Source organism: Podarcis cretensis, assembly GCF_951804945.1.
Source record: "Podarcis cretensis genome assembly, chromosome: 10".
Lineage (NCBI taxonomy): Eukaryota > Metazoa > Chordata > Lepidosauria > Squamata > Lacertidae > Podarcis > Podarcis cretensis.
Window position 1 is genome coordinate 25,889,732 of NC_137179.1, and position 18,654 is coordinate 25,908,385.

General features: G+C 39.0%; 1 protein-coding gene across 1 annotated transcript in view; it reads right to left on the bottom strand.

The window, feature by feature from the left end:
- NUAK1 (NUAK family kinase 1) overlaps positions 1-18,654 on the bottom strand; it is a 48,101-nt gene that overhangs the window by 9,500 nt on the left and 19,947 nt on the right. The window contains exons 2-4 of the mRNA XM_079992478.1: positions 13,876-13,996; positions 4,082-4,233; positions 3,474-3,539 (exon numbers count right to left, since the gene is read on the bottom strand). Coding sequence (XP_079848604.1) covers positions 3,474-3,539; positions 4,082-4,233; positions 13,876-13,996 — 339 coding nt within the window. The remainder of the gene's footprint in view (positions 1-3,473; positions 3,540-4,081; positions 4,234-13,875; positions 13,997-18,654) is intronic.

Consider the following 18,654-nt stretch of genomic DNA (forward strand, 5'->3'; position numbering starts at 1 on the left):
TGGCAGGAATTCAGTCTTGAGCTAAAGAACAGTGGTTTGGTCAATCTAAATTTAATCGTTTCAGCATTAGAGATTGTGGAGTAGTCAGTGGAACTGACTTTACTTGGAGAGCATGCCACAGCTCATGCTAATTCTGATACTGCATGGTAAAAGTAAAGGTAAAGGTACCCCTGCCCGTACGGGCCAGTCTTGACAGACTCTGGGGTTGTGCGCCCATCTCACTTAAGAGGCCGGGGGCCAGCGCTGTCCGGAGACACTTCCGGGTCACGTGGCCAGCGTGACATCGCTGCTCTGGCGAGCCAGAGCCGCACACGGAAACGCCGTTTACCTTCCCGCTGGTAAGCGGTCCCTATTTATCTACTTGCACCCGGAGGTGCTTTCGAACTGCTAGGTTGGCAGGCGCTGGGACCGAGCAGCGGGAGCGCACCCCGCCGCAGGGATTCGAACCGCCGACCTTTCGATCGGCAAGCCCTAGGCGCTGAGGCTTTAACCCACAGCGCCACCTTGTTCCCATACTGCATGGTACACTCTGCTTAAGACAATCTGTCCCCTAGCATAGTTTACAAAATGCATGAATATCTACATGCATATATAAATATATACCATGGGGTGGGGAGCCAGCTCCTAACAGGTATCCATGTTTTCAATTCAGTCATTCAGGAAACAGTGTTTCTATCACGGCCAACTGCCATAATCACAGACTGATGTTTATCAGCTTTTCCCATTAGAGCTGTCATTTTCCCTCCCCCCCCCCCCAATATGGGAAAAAAATCATAGTAGCCAAGATTCCTTCATGTTCCTGGCACTTAAATGGAGCCAAAGTATTAATTCAAAAAAGGTTTCCAAACAGGGAGGGGTTGCTGCAAAGCCAGACTTTGAATTCCCTTACCTTCGAGGAAATGACTGTTTCCACTACTTACAAAAAACATGATGAAATTTACTCATTCAGTATGAATACTGCACTCCCATCAAGTATTTGGGCTCAGTGTAAACTGACATTGCTCCTTTACTTCAGTTTGCACCAGCTAAGAAACTGGATCTTTTTCTATTGACTCACAGTCTAGCAAACATAGCTGAATTATTGACAAGCGTGTACAATGTTGATGAAACCCAAGATTTGTCTATGGAGGGCATGGTTCTAAACAAATAAAACAATACTTATAAACACACAGTCAGAGCCCGGTTGATTTCCTTACCAGGTTGATACATTTATCTTGCTTCCCCTTTCATTTTCCAACATCCCATTGTTTTAATTAAATCTGCATTTTTGTCTTCTGTGGTTATTTAGGAGAGAGAGGTGGTAACTTGGTCAGTTGTTTAATTTAGGAAAAGATTATCATCCTTTGCCTTTGCATCCTTGGGCTTGCTAGCTTCCTAAGTGCCCATTGTATGTTATTGTAAATAACACTTTCAAGGTGCTGTGAGAACTTGTGGGAAACTGTTTAGAGCAAAAAAAAAGGGCAGTTTGCTGTGGTAAATTCTTGCTGACTTCAAGTTAATAAGAAGTGTAGGAGTGCATCATAAAATAGGCAGCAGTCATTTTCCACTACTGAAATTGAGATTAGGAAGATATTCATACCACAGGATTTTGCAAAGTTTAGGTATTTGTATTCCAGTTCCTGGTAATGTGGGGACTTCCCTTGCATGTAAGCTGGCACTTCCTACAATTATAGAAAAACAATGACATACCCTGATGTCATTGTGCAGTGTAGGAGTGTGTCTGCAAGTGAAAGCTCAACAGCAGCAGCGGCAAAGGGCTAGAAAACTTCATTTCCAGAGAAGGTGATAAGAGTCAGGCTCTTTCCACCACTTCACAAAAGATAAACTGAAAACTAAATCCTTTGCACGGACCACTTGGAAGTTTGATTTTAAATATTTTCATTTGATATTAAACATTTTCACTTGATACTAAATATTTTCATTTACATATCTGCTTCAACTAATAGGTTAATTCTGTCCTAAACATTTCTAATATGCTTTGAAAATAACTGGATAAACTGTATCATTTAAAACAAGTGATCAGGGTTAAATCTTTTACAAAGACAAAAGCGGCGCTATTAACTTGCAAAACAGTGCATCTCTAGTCTCCTAGAAATGTACACTTGCAAATGTTTTTGGAAATGAGGTCTTCCAGATTTACTCAACTGCACATCAATAATTTACAATCCCAGATGTGTTTCCTTGCCAACAAATATTGTTTAGTGAAACAGCAGGGAGGGGAAAGTCCCTGCGATTAATACAGAAACCACAAAAGCAAGATCTAAGCCTACAGTATCAAGGCTGATAGTGGAAGCTTGTTTGATATCAAACGCAGCAGACATGCCTCAGCGGTATGAGAAGATGGAAAGAAGAAGAAAATGAAGCGTCATTTGAGAAAATCCAAATTCTGTCACTGTAATGGGCTCAGTATGACTTTTCAGAAGCAGTTAGTTCAAGTTCAGTTGTATGAACTTTCTTCTTCACCATCAGTTCTTTTATATATATTTCACTGGCATTGCTGTGAGCCACTGATCTCACAGATGACAAACGAGCACATGCTTAGGACTGTGTTGTTAACTATAAATGCCCCAATTACGTTATATGTCAGGAGCAAAGAATACACCAGGTGTTCATAAACACGCATCAAGGCTGAAGCGTGTATGACATGTAAAGAACTTTCAATTCTTTATTTATATCTCATCTTCTCTTCTGCAAAAGTCAAAGTGGTTTATGTGGAGTTTCCTGGTGGTCCCCCTATCTAGGCACCAACCAAACCCAGATCTGCTTTGTGTCACCAAGGTCACTGCTTTTCAGACCATGCCATGGGAAATTTGGTACCGATATAAGAAATGCTTGTATCATATGATTAAACACCATTTGAGTTTTAAATAGCTGAAGGTGAAACTTGGGAACAGCACTAATTTCCCAGAACAGCATCACACATCTTGTATTATAGCCATTTTTTTTTCCTGGCAGAAAGCATGAAAAGGTCATTCCCATGCTTTCGCTAAGGATTTTTGACATAGTTATGACATCACCAAAAGCAAATCTGAAAGCTATCATTGTGCCTGGAGTTCAAATGAAGTCCTAATGAAGGACATGTGCTTTGCTTGAGTTTATTTTGTTACAGGGTTTGCTTATTTGTTAGATGTGATCAAAAGGATGTTCAGAGTGCTCTAGAGGATGCACTTGAACCTTGCAGACCAAGAACGTTTGTATATTCCCAGCAGCCAGCAAAAATACCACCTGTAAAGTCAATTGTATTCTATGGCGATTCTCCTGTTTCTCCTGTTAATTGCTGTTACTCATCTTGAAGTGAAAGAAACCGTTCCCTTAACTCCCATTAATACAAAAATGTAATACTGAAGTAGTCAGGAAAAAAAATAGTCTCTGCATCTCACTTTTGCAGACACTGAATGAGTTTAGAAATAGCTCCTGGGATTTTTTTTAAAAAAGGTTTCAGACAATACACAGAGAACAGAAATGACCTTTACCTTAATATTACAGTTGTCGTCAAGAAGAATATTTTCCAGTTTTAGATCCCTATGGACAACACCATTCTGAAACAAGAAAGTAAGGGAAAGAAGGTGAGGAGGGACAGAAAGGAGAATACTGGGTGGATTAAAAAAGCAAGCCACCGGGGTGGTCTTTGCATTTACACTTCAGTCATAACACTTGCAGTCTAGTAACTAGTGACAGGAGATGTATTAGTCACTTGCTGTGTGGTTAAGGGAAGAATGACTGGAATCTATCCTCCCACAAAGCCTGTAAAACAGCAAGGGAACTCTTTTCGGAACTCAGTTCCAACCTCAGTTCTTCCCTCCTCATTCTTCTCAGGCACCAGAAAACAATATATCTCAATACTATAAGTTAGTCCATACAGAAAGTCTAGTTCTTCCAGCTTCTGGCTTTTAGGCAGGGTGAGTTATATCCCTAAAAGTGTGCTCTAGCTTTCAAATATTAATGTCTCAATCTATTCCCACATCACAGTTTTTAAAGATTTGTTAAAGCACTGTGGATTTTAAGTTTAAAAACAAACTCAATTAAGGTATTTAAAAGGGAATAAATGGAAATTTACAAAATAAGTTAATCCTTTGCTCACCTTGTGGCAGTAATGCACAGCAGAAACAATTTGCCGGAAGAAGTGTCTAGTCTCCCGTTCATTCAGCCTTCGTCTCTCACTGATATAATCATACAATTCCCCTTTGCTTGCATACTCCATGATGATCACAATTTTATCTTTGTTCTCAAACACTAGAGATAAAAAACGACAACTGCATTTTTAATTTTTTAGATTTAAGCATTGAACACACAAAACACACATAATCAGCCTTGAAAAGGGAGGGAGCATTGCTCTTCTCTGCTGAATTCCCATCTGCTTCAGACCAGTTTCTTCCATCCTGCTACCCTGGGGTGCCTTTCACTGCCCTTTGAACCTGGGTTTGGCAAGAAGGGTTGCTTTACACTGATTTTGCTAGAAAAATAGTGCAGTATTGTGGCAGCTGGAACTTCTGCGCATGCACTCTCCCTTGCACAAAGCACACACACTTTCTTCAATCAATTATCCTTTTAGCTAGGAGAGAGGAAGCAAGAAAGCAATGTAGACCCAGTTACCAGGAAGACTGAAGAAACTGATTGTTATTTATCCAAGGCAACGATGCATTGGTTCCAGAAGGGTTAGAGGAATATAGTGAACTATCCGTATAATATTTAATGTACTTCCAGTGTTTGAGCGTGGTCTGGTACAGTCAAGTACCGGGATTTCCAACTGAGAGCAGCAAATGAGTTATTTAACATAGGTCAACTACAAATTTAAACTACCCCATCTTTACTTGGTCATGCTGTTGCAACAGGGGAAAACCTAAGTATTACAAGCACAGGCATGTAGTCCATACATGCAAGACATTGATTGATTGCTGATGCATTCCAAGAGCGGAAAAAGGCAAATTTCAAAATAATGGGTTTTTGCGGGTAATGCATAACACTTGAAAGGTACTTTGTGGAAGATCACGTAATAACTGAGAATAATTAAAGACATTTCTTGAAAAGAACCTTTCATTTCTGAGTTTTTACATACTGTTATAATCTGGCTTTTACTGTTTTCTGCAGCTCCCGTTTTATTTATATGTGACTGATTATGACGTTTCTTTGTTGAGTTTACTAGCTTAAATTTATGTTAGCCACTCCAACAGACTTTTGTCTGAAGGGGGGGTATAAATTCCCCATATAAATAAGCAATCTCAGACAGTCTTACTCTGATCCATTTTGAATTGCTATAGCTGCCATAGAATACTTTTTCTTCTCTGTTCTCAATTCATTGGGTACATGGGAAACATGGTTCCATGGCATAAAGAAAAGACTGTTTACTTCTTCAAAGATTTCTTATTGATTCATACAATATACAGAAACATCTCCTTGAACCAAGTTCTTCCATGCTAGAATAATAATCCTAAAGTGATAGAATTAGTGATGCAACCAGTGCACAGCTTTATGACAACTGCAGGAAGGCTCAGCCAATGAACATTTAAAGAATGTGAAACAAAAAGTTCTCAACAATGTGCCTGTAGCTTCATGGGCTTTGGCATATGTCTCTTCACACTTGTAGAAGACAAAGGATTGCAGATTTTTTCTACCCCATTACAATGTTCAGCAAAATTCTCTCTCTCTCTCTCTCTCTCTCTCTCTCTCTCTCTCTCTCTCTCTGTGTGTGTGTGTGTGTGTGTGTGTGTGTGTTAGGAAGCAGACAGATAAACACTGGCTGCTGACTAGAGGATTGTCTTAACAGCTTGTGAAGCACTGATTCATTCCAGTGATTACATCCTCATTAACAATGAACTTTGGAAGCTATATGAGGTGACTGTGGACGGATTAGACTGCAGCATCAAAATTGATAGGCTAAAGTAATTTTATCACCCTACTCCAGTCCTTACTGACAAAAATGACTAAGGAACAGTTTTTAACAAAATTTCAAAAGCACGGAAAAAGTATATCACCTTCTAGATTTAGAACACCACATTAGCCACAAGGGATGAGGGTGGCGCTGTGGGTTAAACCACAGAGCCTAGGACTTGCCGATCAGAAGGTTAGCGGTTCGAATCCCCACAACGGGGTGAGCTCCCGTTGCTCGGTCCCAGCTCCTGCCAACCTAGCAGTTTGAAAGCATGTCAAAGTGCAAGTAGATAAATAGGTACCGCTCTGGCGGGAAGGTAAACAGCATTTTCGTGTGCTGCTCTGGTTTGCCAGAAGCGGCTTAGTCGTGCTGGCCACATGACCTGGAAGCTGTAAGCCCTTGGCCAATAAAGCGAGATGAGTGCCACAACCCCAGCCAGCCACGACTGGACCTAATGGTCATGGGTCCCTTTACCTTTACCTTTAGTCACTATACAGTACAGTAGTTCAGCTGGCATTAACAGAACAGACTAAATGTATTGGGGCCACACGCTGAAATCTTTGTTGCCACTGAAGTTTACCTTCTTTTTATTTTACTGGAGTGAATTAATTACTCCAAGATGCAAATGCTCCAATACTATATAAGAATATACTAGGCACTGCACATACTATCTACGCTGACTGACAACAGCATTCCAAGATTTCTGACAGAGCTGGCCCTGCTACTTGAAATACTTTAATTAGTGCTACCCCTGATTTAACTTATTTATTTCAACACGCAAAGCAAGAGTTGTGTCACACAGCTATGGTCTCTTCTCAACAGATTTATAAGTACCTGGAGAAGGGCTTTCATCATGCTAAACATTTGTTCCATAAAATTTGAGATATCACTGCAATGCTCATATAATGCCATACTGTAATTTATAACACCACACTGAGAGATGTTCTGGTATTCCCCTAATACTTACATGCATTTGTTTAGACACAGTATTATTTATTCCAAATAATCATGAGATAAATAAATGCTATGCCCTTTTAAGACCTAATATTTAAGCTGATGATAGACTAATTGCTTCAGTATAACTATTTGGAATGCTTCTTTCCCTCTGCATTTTTACTACATTTGATTTATGACCTGCCATTCTAATGCAGGTAATTCGAAAGCTGGGACAGTTTCTGAAGTAGTTCTGTACAGTTGCTGCCACCACCTTGCTCACAGAAACAAATTTAATGAGGAACGGCTGCTTGGCTTTCTCCCGCTTTTTCATTTGCTAAAATGGAAACACCAGACAAAGAAAAACTACCTTGAACCATTCCACAACTGGGAGTCAGCAACTATGATGCACAGCATGTTATTCAGAAAAGGTACTATGAACCTGCTCACCTGAAAGAGTCTAATCACACTTTTCCCCATAGGATCCTGCAAGTTCTGACTAAAATCTCTATGAGACCCCTAGAGACTACTCCTCCAGGGGGTTCACTATTGGACAAGACTGCATAGGAAGGTGTGCTATTAGGTCATGTCTGTAACGTCTTCTCCCTAGAAATATGTTTTTTCCACTGGGGCTTAAAGCAGGAACCTTCAGCTCTGTATGCAGTTTCCCTGCGGAGTGTGTATATGTACCTTTCAATGCCATGATGCTTTCCAGTAGAAAGTTAGGTCTTTATACAACTAGAAGAAAGTGTTTTATGTTCAAAAAATCAATATATTAACTTCCTCCCCTTAATTCTAAGAACAAATGTGTTTGTTTATTCTGATATTGGTATTTTTTTATTTTTTAAAAAATCTTGTTTGTGGCCAGGTGGTTTTGACTTGGGATTTTATTATAGGATAAAGAATGTAAAACTGGGGAAGAATTTCCATGCTCATTACCAAAGATGTGTCTGGACCAAAGTACATTTTGTAACCTCTCAATCCATTATTCTCCATCACATCTCCTTGTACTATCATAACTCCTGAATGCATTTTGTCAGCTATATTTAGAAGGCTTGAAATGATGAGTTCAGCTTCTATTCAGAGCTCCAAACTTCGAAGGAAACCTTGCTAGTACACAGACTTCTCTTCTTGTTCAGAACTTTGGAATTTTACTGCATCCAGTGAGGCATAATTTTCCTCTTAAAAACATACTTGCTCATGAAAAAGTAGAAACTCTGGTGAGGCAAGCTGAAAATAGAGTTTATAAGTGAAAAGGTAGAAACAGTATGTGTATACTGATGGGACAAGCACGGGCTAAGAAAAACAAATAAAAAAGCTATACATTATTTTGGCTACAACTTTTACACACTGGCTACGTTTTTTACAACTGTTTGTTTGTATATGTTTAAAATGGGAGTAAAACTATTCCCACGTCCCCCTTTATTTCTGTTTCTGGAATCCGAAATTGAGAATAAAAGCTGTAGTTGTACGGTATTTTTCTAAACCGACATCCACCTTGAGGACTGAATGCTTTCCGTTTACATGTAACCCCAGGATAAGAATTTTAGTTTGTTGTTTTAAGAGAGGCAGCCAATCTCTTCACATTGGAACCATCTGAATTCTCCTCATGCCTTTGCTCTATATCAGAGCAATCTCCTAAATTAGTTCCAGTATGTTGACATTCCTTCCATCTGGTGTCTTTCCATAAAGTGGTATTTTTATTACCCTCCTTACAGCAGCAGACAGAAGTACCTTTGCAATGATACAAAGTGCTCTTTTATTAAAGGTCAGCCAAATCAGAGCAGCAAGTGAGTTGGTCTTTAATTTCAGGGACAGATAATAGAATAACCTTCTCATAAAATCATCTGAAAACTATTCAGTTTAAAGAATATATATTTTAAAAAAATACATCTGAATAATGGAAAACCATTCATAAGATCTATAATCAGTTGTATGCCATCTACTCAGATCTAAGTGGAAAGCATTTCTAGGCCTTTGCTTTAAATTAAAGGTAAAGGTAAAGGGACCCCCTGACCGTTAAGTCCAGTCACAAACGACTCTGGGGTTGCGGCGCTCATTTCGCCTTACTGGCCGAGGGAGCCGGCGTACAGCTTCCAGGTCATGTGGCCAGCATCACTAAGCCGCTTCTGGCGAACCAGAGAAGTGCACGGAATCGCCGTTTACCTTCCCACTGGAATGGTACCTTTTTATCTACTTGCACTTTGACGTGCTTTAGAACCGCTAGGTTGGCAGAAGCTGGGACTGAACAACAAGAGCTCACCCTGTCGCAGGGATTTGAACCGCCGTCCTTCTAATTGGCAAGCCCTAGGCTCTGTGGTTTAGACCACATTGCCACCCACGTCCCTTTGCTTTAAATTACACCGACATAAAAACAACAACCCAAAAAAACTTTGTTAAGTAAGTGATTAAATTGCAGGAGTCTTAAGTTAAAGACACACAGACAAATATTTTCCCTGTTAACACATACTATCCAAATCCAATAAAACATATTAAGTTTAAGCATAATTTTAGGGGGGAAATGAGAATGGTGATATTTAGCCAACCAAATCAAGCACAACACACAAACACACTTTTTTGTACTAGCATGATCTTTTCCAGTTTACTAGATTTAAGCTGGAAGCTATTAAAATTGCATTGCATGTGAAGTCCACCCCACTAAATCTAAGGATACTTGAGCTACAGTGTGGCTATTCTAATCTTTAATTGTGGCCAGAAAGGATATTCTCCTTACTGTGAGAATCAGAGACTGCCTCAACTAAATGCAGAATACTGTACTGGGTTGTATGGATTTTCCTGCCTCCCACCGCCCCCCAAAAAGGCAGTTGGGAATGTTCCAGTGATTAGTTTGGCTAGTGCTGCAAATATTTTGAACTAATAATTAATGATGGATCCCATCATTACCCAGATCCTGTCTGGGTAATAGAAAAGATACCTTCTGCATTCTGTTATACTGCTTATTTCAGAGATTCCTGAAGCAAGAGAAATATGTGAATGGGGCCTAGCTCTAGGAGGCCCATGCTGGGTCACAGTGTATAACATAAAAAGTATATTTAGAAAAGAACACAAATTCTTTTGTGTTAGCTGTGTGTTGTGCTAGCTCCCCCCCCCCCCACTTTCATAGCCTGGCCTCCTTACAACAAGCAAGTATTATTTAGGTGTTAAAGTATATTGAATGCAAGGAAGTCAAGGACTATGGAGCATGAGACTCTGGAGGTTAGTTTAGTTTATATTACTTCAATTCCCAATCACTAGCCTCTAGGAAAATCTATATTATAATCTTGGGTGTTATCAAATGTAAACAATGGAAATAATATAGTTAAAGCCAAAGGCTGAAATAAAAAGGAAGTGGGTTAGATAACTGTAGTTAGATGGTGTTGCTAATGATAAAGTAACAAAATCAAACAATTGGCATTGGGCATTGAATACACTGAGGACGACGTCAAAAGTTTCCACATCTTTGCTGTTTTTATATGCACATTTTAGTCAGTTAGAGAAAGGACACTTCTGTATCAGACCATGGGCATTCAGAGTGGAACGGTATATGGTTTTTTCATTTTAAAAATATAGAATGGCAATAGAAAGAATTACGTTCAACATGCCATCCCCATATAAATTAACGAGGGCATTTTTATTATAATGCCCAGACTCTAGAATGTGCTCCCTGAGAATGAGTGGCAACACTATTGAGGGTCTTCCATTGCCTAATCAACACGTTTCTTTTCATTCAGCACTTTGGAGATTCTGGTTGGCTTGCTCTGGCGGTTGTAATTTGCTTGCATTGCGATATTGTTATTTTATGGCTTTTAGTTGTATTTTGTTTTAATGGTTGGTGTTGTTGGTATTATCATATTATAAACTGCTTTGGGAACATCTTAGCAAAAAGTTGTCAATAAGCTTTAGAAATGAAATAAATTAAATCCCAACAATTTCAATGTGTTAATTAGTATCCCAGCTTTCTTCCAGTGTGGATCCCAAGACAATGTACATAGAGCTCCTAGGCAGACATTGCTTATTCTTCTCCAGGCATTGATCTGAGCCAGAGTACCTTAACCTTAGCAAGGTTGCTGCACCAAATGGTTTCAGACCATGCTTTGAGACTTACAAATTACTTCCAGATTTGGTCTTTGCCAAATCTGGCTTACACTCTTGCATTTACTCTTTTGCTCAAAGCATAAAGATTCAGATACAAAATTATGGGCGTATGCATTTCTGGCAATTTGGTTTTACATCTTCCTGTGCCAATAGAATACTGTATCTCGTATGGCGGATTACAGTGGTACCAAATGGTTTATTCATCATGGTTTATTCATCATGTGAACGTAGGAGCAGGCTCACAATAGCAGGAATATTTATCAATCCACTACAAGGCCAGGACTTCAGATTTGAATTCATTTCTGCTGCACTATTTAGCACATATTAGCTTCTTTAAACATTTATTTTTCACACAGCCATCATACAATGGAACTAAGAAGGACATTTCCAGGGATGAAAGGATTCTAACTGCTAGTATGGCTGTGCAGGAACAAGGAACTTCAGGCTACATTTGTTTTCAGGTTTTAAACTTATATAAAGTGCTGCCAGATGGGACATTTTTCTGAGGTTAGCATGTCCACAGAATAATGTTTCCGCTCAAAAAAAATTAACTCTTGAACATAGGGATTTCAGGGGGTAAAAGGTAAAAAGAGCTTTGCTTTTTAAGTTAAAATTTATGTTCTGAAAATCAGAACACTTCTGGAAAAGTCAGCTTAATCTACTCAGTCCTTAAAAAATTACTTGAAAGCACTTCCCTTCCAGCTGCAGTCAAAAGGCTGCCAATTAGAGTCCTGTGGAGAGGATGGAATTTCTCCTGATTCCAAACTGCGGATCTCCCTCTTGCAGATAATCCAGGAGATAAATTCATTTTGATCAAGTTACAAAAGGAATTCTGAAACAAGAAAGCCTGTTTACATACATGTGGATTTTGGCCACCATTGAAAACGGGTGGTTTGTATTGACACTGAGTTGACAAATGCAGAGGTTAATCACCTTTAGCCAAACAAGGTCAAAAGGGTACCCAAACATGGATCCTGTTTAAGGAAAGCAAGTGTTTGGAATCTTGATATAAAAACCTTACAGCAAAAAATAGTGCTCACACCAGGAAGTCTCGATACATCCATTAACCAGTAGTCTTCAATGTTTCCAGATGCAGAACCAACCTTCAACCTATCCCATGCTGGGAGCTGAAGTCCAGTGGTACCTGAAGGGCCATAGATTCTTCATCTCCACCCAATGCCTTCTAAAACAAGGATGGGGAACCTTTGGCCTTCCAGATGTTAATGGGTCCTGTCTCCCATCATCCCTGGCCATTGTTCATACAGTTTAGGACTGATGGGAATGGGAGTCAAACAGCTGGAGGGTCAGTTTCTCCATTCCTGATGCAAGGGTTACATAAAAGCTCTCTCTAGAATAAACTACTGGCTGATGAATCAATGCAAAAAGATTATAGTATTGCTTCAAACGTTTAGAGGAAATAATGCTGCTTAAGAATTCAAGAGGAGCTGAGGCTGCTATATTTTGAAAATAATGAAATATATGACAAAACTCACTCACTGTGTAAGAAGAAAGCTGTACTTCTGTACAGTTGTACAACCATATTTTCTGCTCCTGGGCTAATAATTAAGGTGGTGAGGAAAGGGTTTCTTCGACATGTGTTGTTTTATTTTTGCTTATCTTTAAATGTACAGCCATTTCCTATGTTGTTATGCACACCACTGAAATCAGTAAGACTGGCCATCCCCAACTCTCCATAGGTTCAGACTGTTCAGTAGTTTAACTGCACGGGAGAGACACACAGTTGCAGTGCTGTGTGTGTGTGTGTGTGTGTGTGTTTGGGTAGTTCCAGTCTACATTCAGAAAAATGTGCTCCATTTGCAACCCTTGTGCTGGTGCAGAAGTCCTCCCTTTCCCTGTTTAGAAATTCTATTAAGATTTTATTTAATAAAAAAGTCAGATATTCATCTCCTTTCAACTAACAGAACATGTATTTGAACAACTCAATATGTGATACTGCAACATGATTCCAAGCAATTCCTTGTTTAAAGCATTGGCATCAGCTGTCAGAATAGGGTTTCCATTAAGGCTGTATGAGTTTTAACTGATTTACTTAATAGGTGGTGGCCTTTCTTCTCAATCTGCATCTAAAGCTAGCAGATTATTTCACACTTCATTGGTATTTCTGGTCAGCAATGAATGACAGTTTTTGTTTATTAAATACTAGCAACCGCAGACTTGCTCAAGTCTAAGACATCAAAAAATCCATGCAGTTCTGAAAAGTTCAGTCTGCCATCTTGATTCAAAAGGATACTAAGCTGTACCCAGACTTAGATGAAAACTTGTTCTGTGATCTCAGGAACCATTAGGAAAATTTTGGTTACAATATCATCATCATCACCATCATATATTCATCATCATTTATGAAATTTATACACCACCCTTCATCTGAAGTTCACAAGGCAGTTTACAACATAAACACAAAATAAAAACTCAAAATGCGTAACAATAATCCAGAGTGAGATCACCTCATTTACTTATGGGGCAGTGAATACGTAATCAGTGCCAGGTTTTGCATCACAGTTCCTCTGCCAGCTATATAGTGACAAGATGCTTCCATGACAACTACCTATTACACTTTTTCCAGAGTAACCTGACAAAATGGAAATGCAACAGTAATGGAATGGAATGCTTTTGAATGGAACGTCCTGGTGGTGGAGCTGGCAAAAAGATCCTATTAACCTAGCCCCCCCACCTCCTCGGGTACAGAAGCAAAATGAGCACTTGATTTTCTTCCTACAGGTTCCCAAACACCATAACAACTGGTATAGATCAACCATATCAACGCAGTGGGATGGAAAAGATTTTTTACATTATTATTCGTGTACAATGAACTTTTATGATATTAAACAAATAAGCACATTTTCTTACAAGTAGGTAGGAAAAAAGGTTTTAGAGAACCCCTGATGTAAAAGGATATAAGAAATTTAGAACTGAATGAGTAAATGGTACAGATGATGAAAAGAATACCAGTCACTAACCTTCATATATAGTGATGATATGAGGATGGCTGAGAGATGACATGATCTCAATCTCCCGTCTGATGTGAACCATATCTTGTTCATCCTTAATTTTGTCCTTACGGATGGATTTTATTGCAACCTATAAATTCAGGAAATTGAGTATTACTCTTGGAACAAAGCAGATGAAAGTAATCCATTAGGAGACCCCAGAAAATGAATACAGATGTTAGATGCTGGCAAAATATGGAATGAGCAAAATAAAGTTTACAATACATGCCCACAACCCTTTCCTTTCGTATCATGACAAATACAACCCACGTTTTAAGAGCTAGTAGTACTGGGTATGAGATCTTTATTTGCATAGCCATTCATTTCTAGAGACTGCATTTTCAAAACACATGCAGAGTAAGTGTACTCATGGTCCAAACTGAGTTAGTGTTAGAAGATAATGCGGACAAATTTAGCCAAGCTAACTCTTGATGTAAACCTATCAACCTAAGTGTGTTAGAAGTACTAAGAGCACATTATGATTTGCAGTCTATTAACTCTAAATGATGATAAATGCAGAATAAAAAGTGAAAATGAGACACTTTAAAATTAATTGTGCATTTTAACCAATGTGGAGCTTTATTCTGTCTACAAGAGTGGGGAATTGCAATGTCATTTGTGAAAATGCCCTAAGTTGGCTCCCAGTATGTTTCCGAGCACAATTCAAAGTGTTGGTGTTGACCTTTAAAGCCCTAAACGGCCTCGGCCCAGTATACCTGAAGGAGTGTCTCCACCCCCATTGTTCTGCCCGGATACTGAGGTCCAGCGCCGAGGGCCTTCTGGCGGTTCCCTCATTGTGAGAAGCAAAGCTACAGGGAACCAGGCAAAGGGCCTTCTCGGTAGTGGCACCTGCCCTGCGGAACACCCTCCCATCAGATGTCAAAGAGATAAACAAATACCTGACATTCAAAAGACATCTGAAGGCAGCCCTGTTCAGGGAAGCTTTTAATGTGTGACATTTTAGTGTATTTTTAGTCTTTGTTGGAAGCCACCTAGAGTGGCTGGGGAAACCCAGCCAGATGGGTGGGGTACAAATAATAAATAATAATTTGTTGTTGTTGTTGTTGTCAGAAATAATATTTTATAGAACAGTTACAGCAGTTGATTAAATTGTTTTATCACCTGTTTTGCTCCTAGGTTATTCAAAGCTATTGCCCTTTTCAAAACTGGCAATTAGTTTGCACAAAACAGCTGAGTGGTAAGTGTTGGTCTGGAAAACCAACAAGATCTATTAAGGAAGATGGGCATGTATATCTATTGTCGGCTATCTTTAGAAACTACAACTGGTGCAAGATATTGTGATCAGGGTGCCAACAACAACCCGTATTTAGAGCAAACCACTACTTTATAACCCTTGGCTCTTGGTTTATCTTGGACCCAATTCAAAGTGCTGGTTAACATATTTAAAATCTCCAGTTCCCACATTCTCCAAAATGCTCTTCACGTTAATTTCTCTTTGGATTTCTGAATTTGATTCATCCAGTCGTATTACTGAAGTAGAACTGGTATATCAGGAATTATTCATAGTTTTGTTTATCACAAGAAAAATCTTGGTGCACATAACATTCAAATTGCTTTTTAAAAGTATGTAACAAGTACAAGAGAACAAGTGCTGTTGTGTACATTGATTAAATACCACAAACATTAATGTGATTGTACATACAGCTGTATTAATATTATTTTGTGATATTTATTAACACATGTTCTTGCAATGAGCAGGGTGTTGGACCAGACAGCTGACATGTTCCCCTCCAGCCATATGGCTGCATCAGTAAAATACTGCATGAAAAGAATATTAATGTAGTCTTGCATACAATCACATCAAAAATGTCCCATCCTGTCCCTCCACAATGCTTTATCCAAGTGTACAAGCACATCTGTAACACAAAATGGAGAAAAATGCAAGAGAACTAGAAGCTGGGGTAGACTCTGCATGCTGCAATTCCAAAATTAAGCTTGGACATTTTTCAAATTAAACCAGAATCAAGGAGGCGTGGCCCAGCAGGAGGAGTGAACTACAGGAACAACAAAGGATAGGAAAAATCCTATATTCCTAATTACTGTACAGTGAAGCCTGGGTGCCTTGCAAATGTATGTGTGTCCCTGGTTCTTACCCTGTCTCTATCATCACTGCCTCCCTCACTGTGAAAATTCAGATTGAAAGCTCCTTGTGGAACGACCCTTATTTGCATGATATCTTGTACAGTGATTATGCAGCGTAAGTAAAAATACAACAGCAATATGACCTACCAGCTCAAGATCAATTTCCATCATAATCTTCTGCCCTTAACAAGCAACTCTCCCCCAAGCTAAAATAATTCTTTGCACTTATGATTCCAGAATGAACTGAAAAAAATTCTAGATGCCATCATCGCTCTTTGAACCCTACATTTCATGTTCCCTGCATCACTTATGCAATCATTCAGTAGCCATATCCTTCCTGCATCCTTCCTAAATCATGGGAGTAGATGTCTTTCTAAAAGGAACTGTGGGAACAGAGGAAACAATAGCCAAACTTGAATCACAAATTCACAGTCTAAAAGCCACATGGGACTGTGTGTTCCCAGTGAAAGACAAGCTACAGAGATCAAATCAGGCAACATGATGGAACATGACCCATCCACATAGAGTATGAATGCTAGCAGGCATCCATCCCTATATGAAGTCCTTGCGTGTCTGATTTGCTTTAAATTGTAAAACGTTAAAATACAAAGATGTTATCTTTTTAAGACTGAATGAAAAGACTTTGGAGAAGCCTCACTATATCTTACAGTCCAGCCTTCTATTTGGTCATGGAAATCATCCTATTACAAATATTTGTTTTGTTTACTACATTTCTATACGGTTTAATCATTGGCACTCCTAAGCGGTGCACATAAAAGCCTCTGTTGCATAACTCAAACAGCAGGATTTGTTGTTGGGATATATTGATTTATTGCATCTATTTAAAAAGCAATGTCAGATGTAGAACTTGGTTGCAAAAGAGTCATGGGCACCTATTGCATAAGACGTATGTGAAACAATATGTTTTATGATTTTTCAGTTTTACTTAATTTTTTTTTAAAAAAAAGAAAAAAACCTTTAGATGTTGAGTACAGTGGTACCTCGGGTTAAGTACTTAATTCGTTCCGGAGGTCTGTTCTTAACCTGAAACTGTTCTTAACCTGAAGCACCACTTTAGCCAATGGGGCCTCCCACTGCCGCCGTGCCGCCAGAGCCCGATTTCTGTTCTCATCCTGAAGCAAAGTTCTTAACCCGAGGTACTATTTCTGGGTTAGTGGAGTCTGCAACCTGAAGCGTATGTAACCCGAGGTACCACTGTACTGGCCTACTACATCAATGAAGCTCAGAAATTCACTAATGTACTCCTTCCATGTTGTTTTAAAAGTGGCAGATATTAACAAAGCTTGCTGCAATCCCCACCATATTTTTAAAAGAGTTTTTAAGGCTGTATCTCCCCCCTCTTTAACACTAAAGTTGATCATCACATTTTTGAAAAGAAAGTGGCAAAGATTGAGTACTTTTATTTATTCCCAGCATAAATACAGCTATCCATCTTTAGCAAGATTCCCCCACCCTTGCTTCATGAGGAACTAATAGAAAACGCCTAGTATTGCATTAGTACTAGAAGTGCTGAGAGGAAAGTTGGGGGAGGAGTTTTCATATGGAAAGGTCTAAAAGTTAAGCTATTTCTTTCTTTCTTAAAGCAAAGCTTTGGCTTAAAGGATCTGCTGAGCAGCCTTCTTTTTAGCAAGGCTGGATGCAATTTTAATCATGGTAAGGAGGAGGAACAAATGCTTAAGAAATTCCAAAGGGTTGGAAGGCAGTTTCAGCTGGCAAACAAAGCTTGGCTTTTCTTTCTCTCATTTTGTTCCTCGGGAGAGGCTGCAAGTGCATATATGCTCTGCATGAAAGAAGGATGTGGGTGGCTTTTGGACCAGCACATGCATTCCTGGGAAAAATAAATATAGACATTGATAAAAATATGCTTAGTATTAAACAGCCCTGCATTTGGCTCTCGAAAAGAATTTCAAATGGACCTTGTTGTCAAACACATAAGGGAGCAAATTCTTCACCATCTAGGGTCAGTGGGGGAATCATACCATCCAGTGAATGCAAAACAGTGCATTTGGATCCAGGCCAAATAGGACCAGCTTATAGGAGAAAGCTGCATAAACTGGATACTCTACCAAAACACACATACACACAAAAACCAACCCTCATTCTGAAAAGACATAATCAAAATGATATTCACATAACTGTTATTTTTACAAACCCTTCCTTTTTTAATGCAGTTGTGTTGTCGATGGTCCTGATTTTCATTAAGAGTAAGACTCATCCTTCAAAAGAACCAAGGCAATACAGTACTTTTGTTTCCATTTTCAATAAATATATAAAACGTGTCTGTGACTGCTGAGGCTTTGATCCAACTATTTAAAATCACTTTTATTGAGACATGTAAGCATATTCACCTATAACTGTAATGGCTTCAGCTACGCAAATAAAAATAATATTTGTAAGTATAAGGGTGCCCTTCAGATTATTATGGTGCTTTTAATAGTCATAGAGCACTACAAGATCCAAATGTGTTTTATTACAATATCAAAACATTAAGGAACTTTCTTGTAAGCACCATAAATACCACTAACAGAATTCTGTTTATGAATGAATTTTAACACAAATACTTTCAGAATAAAGAATCCTTTCAAAAGTATGTTTATACTTTAATACCAGAGATTTTGCAACCTT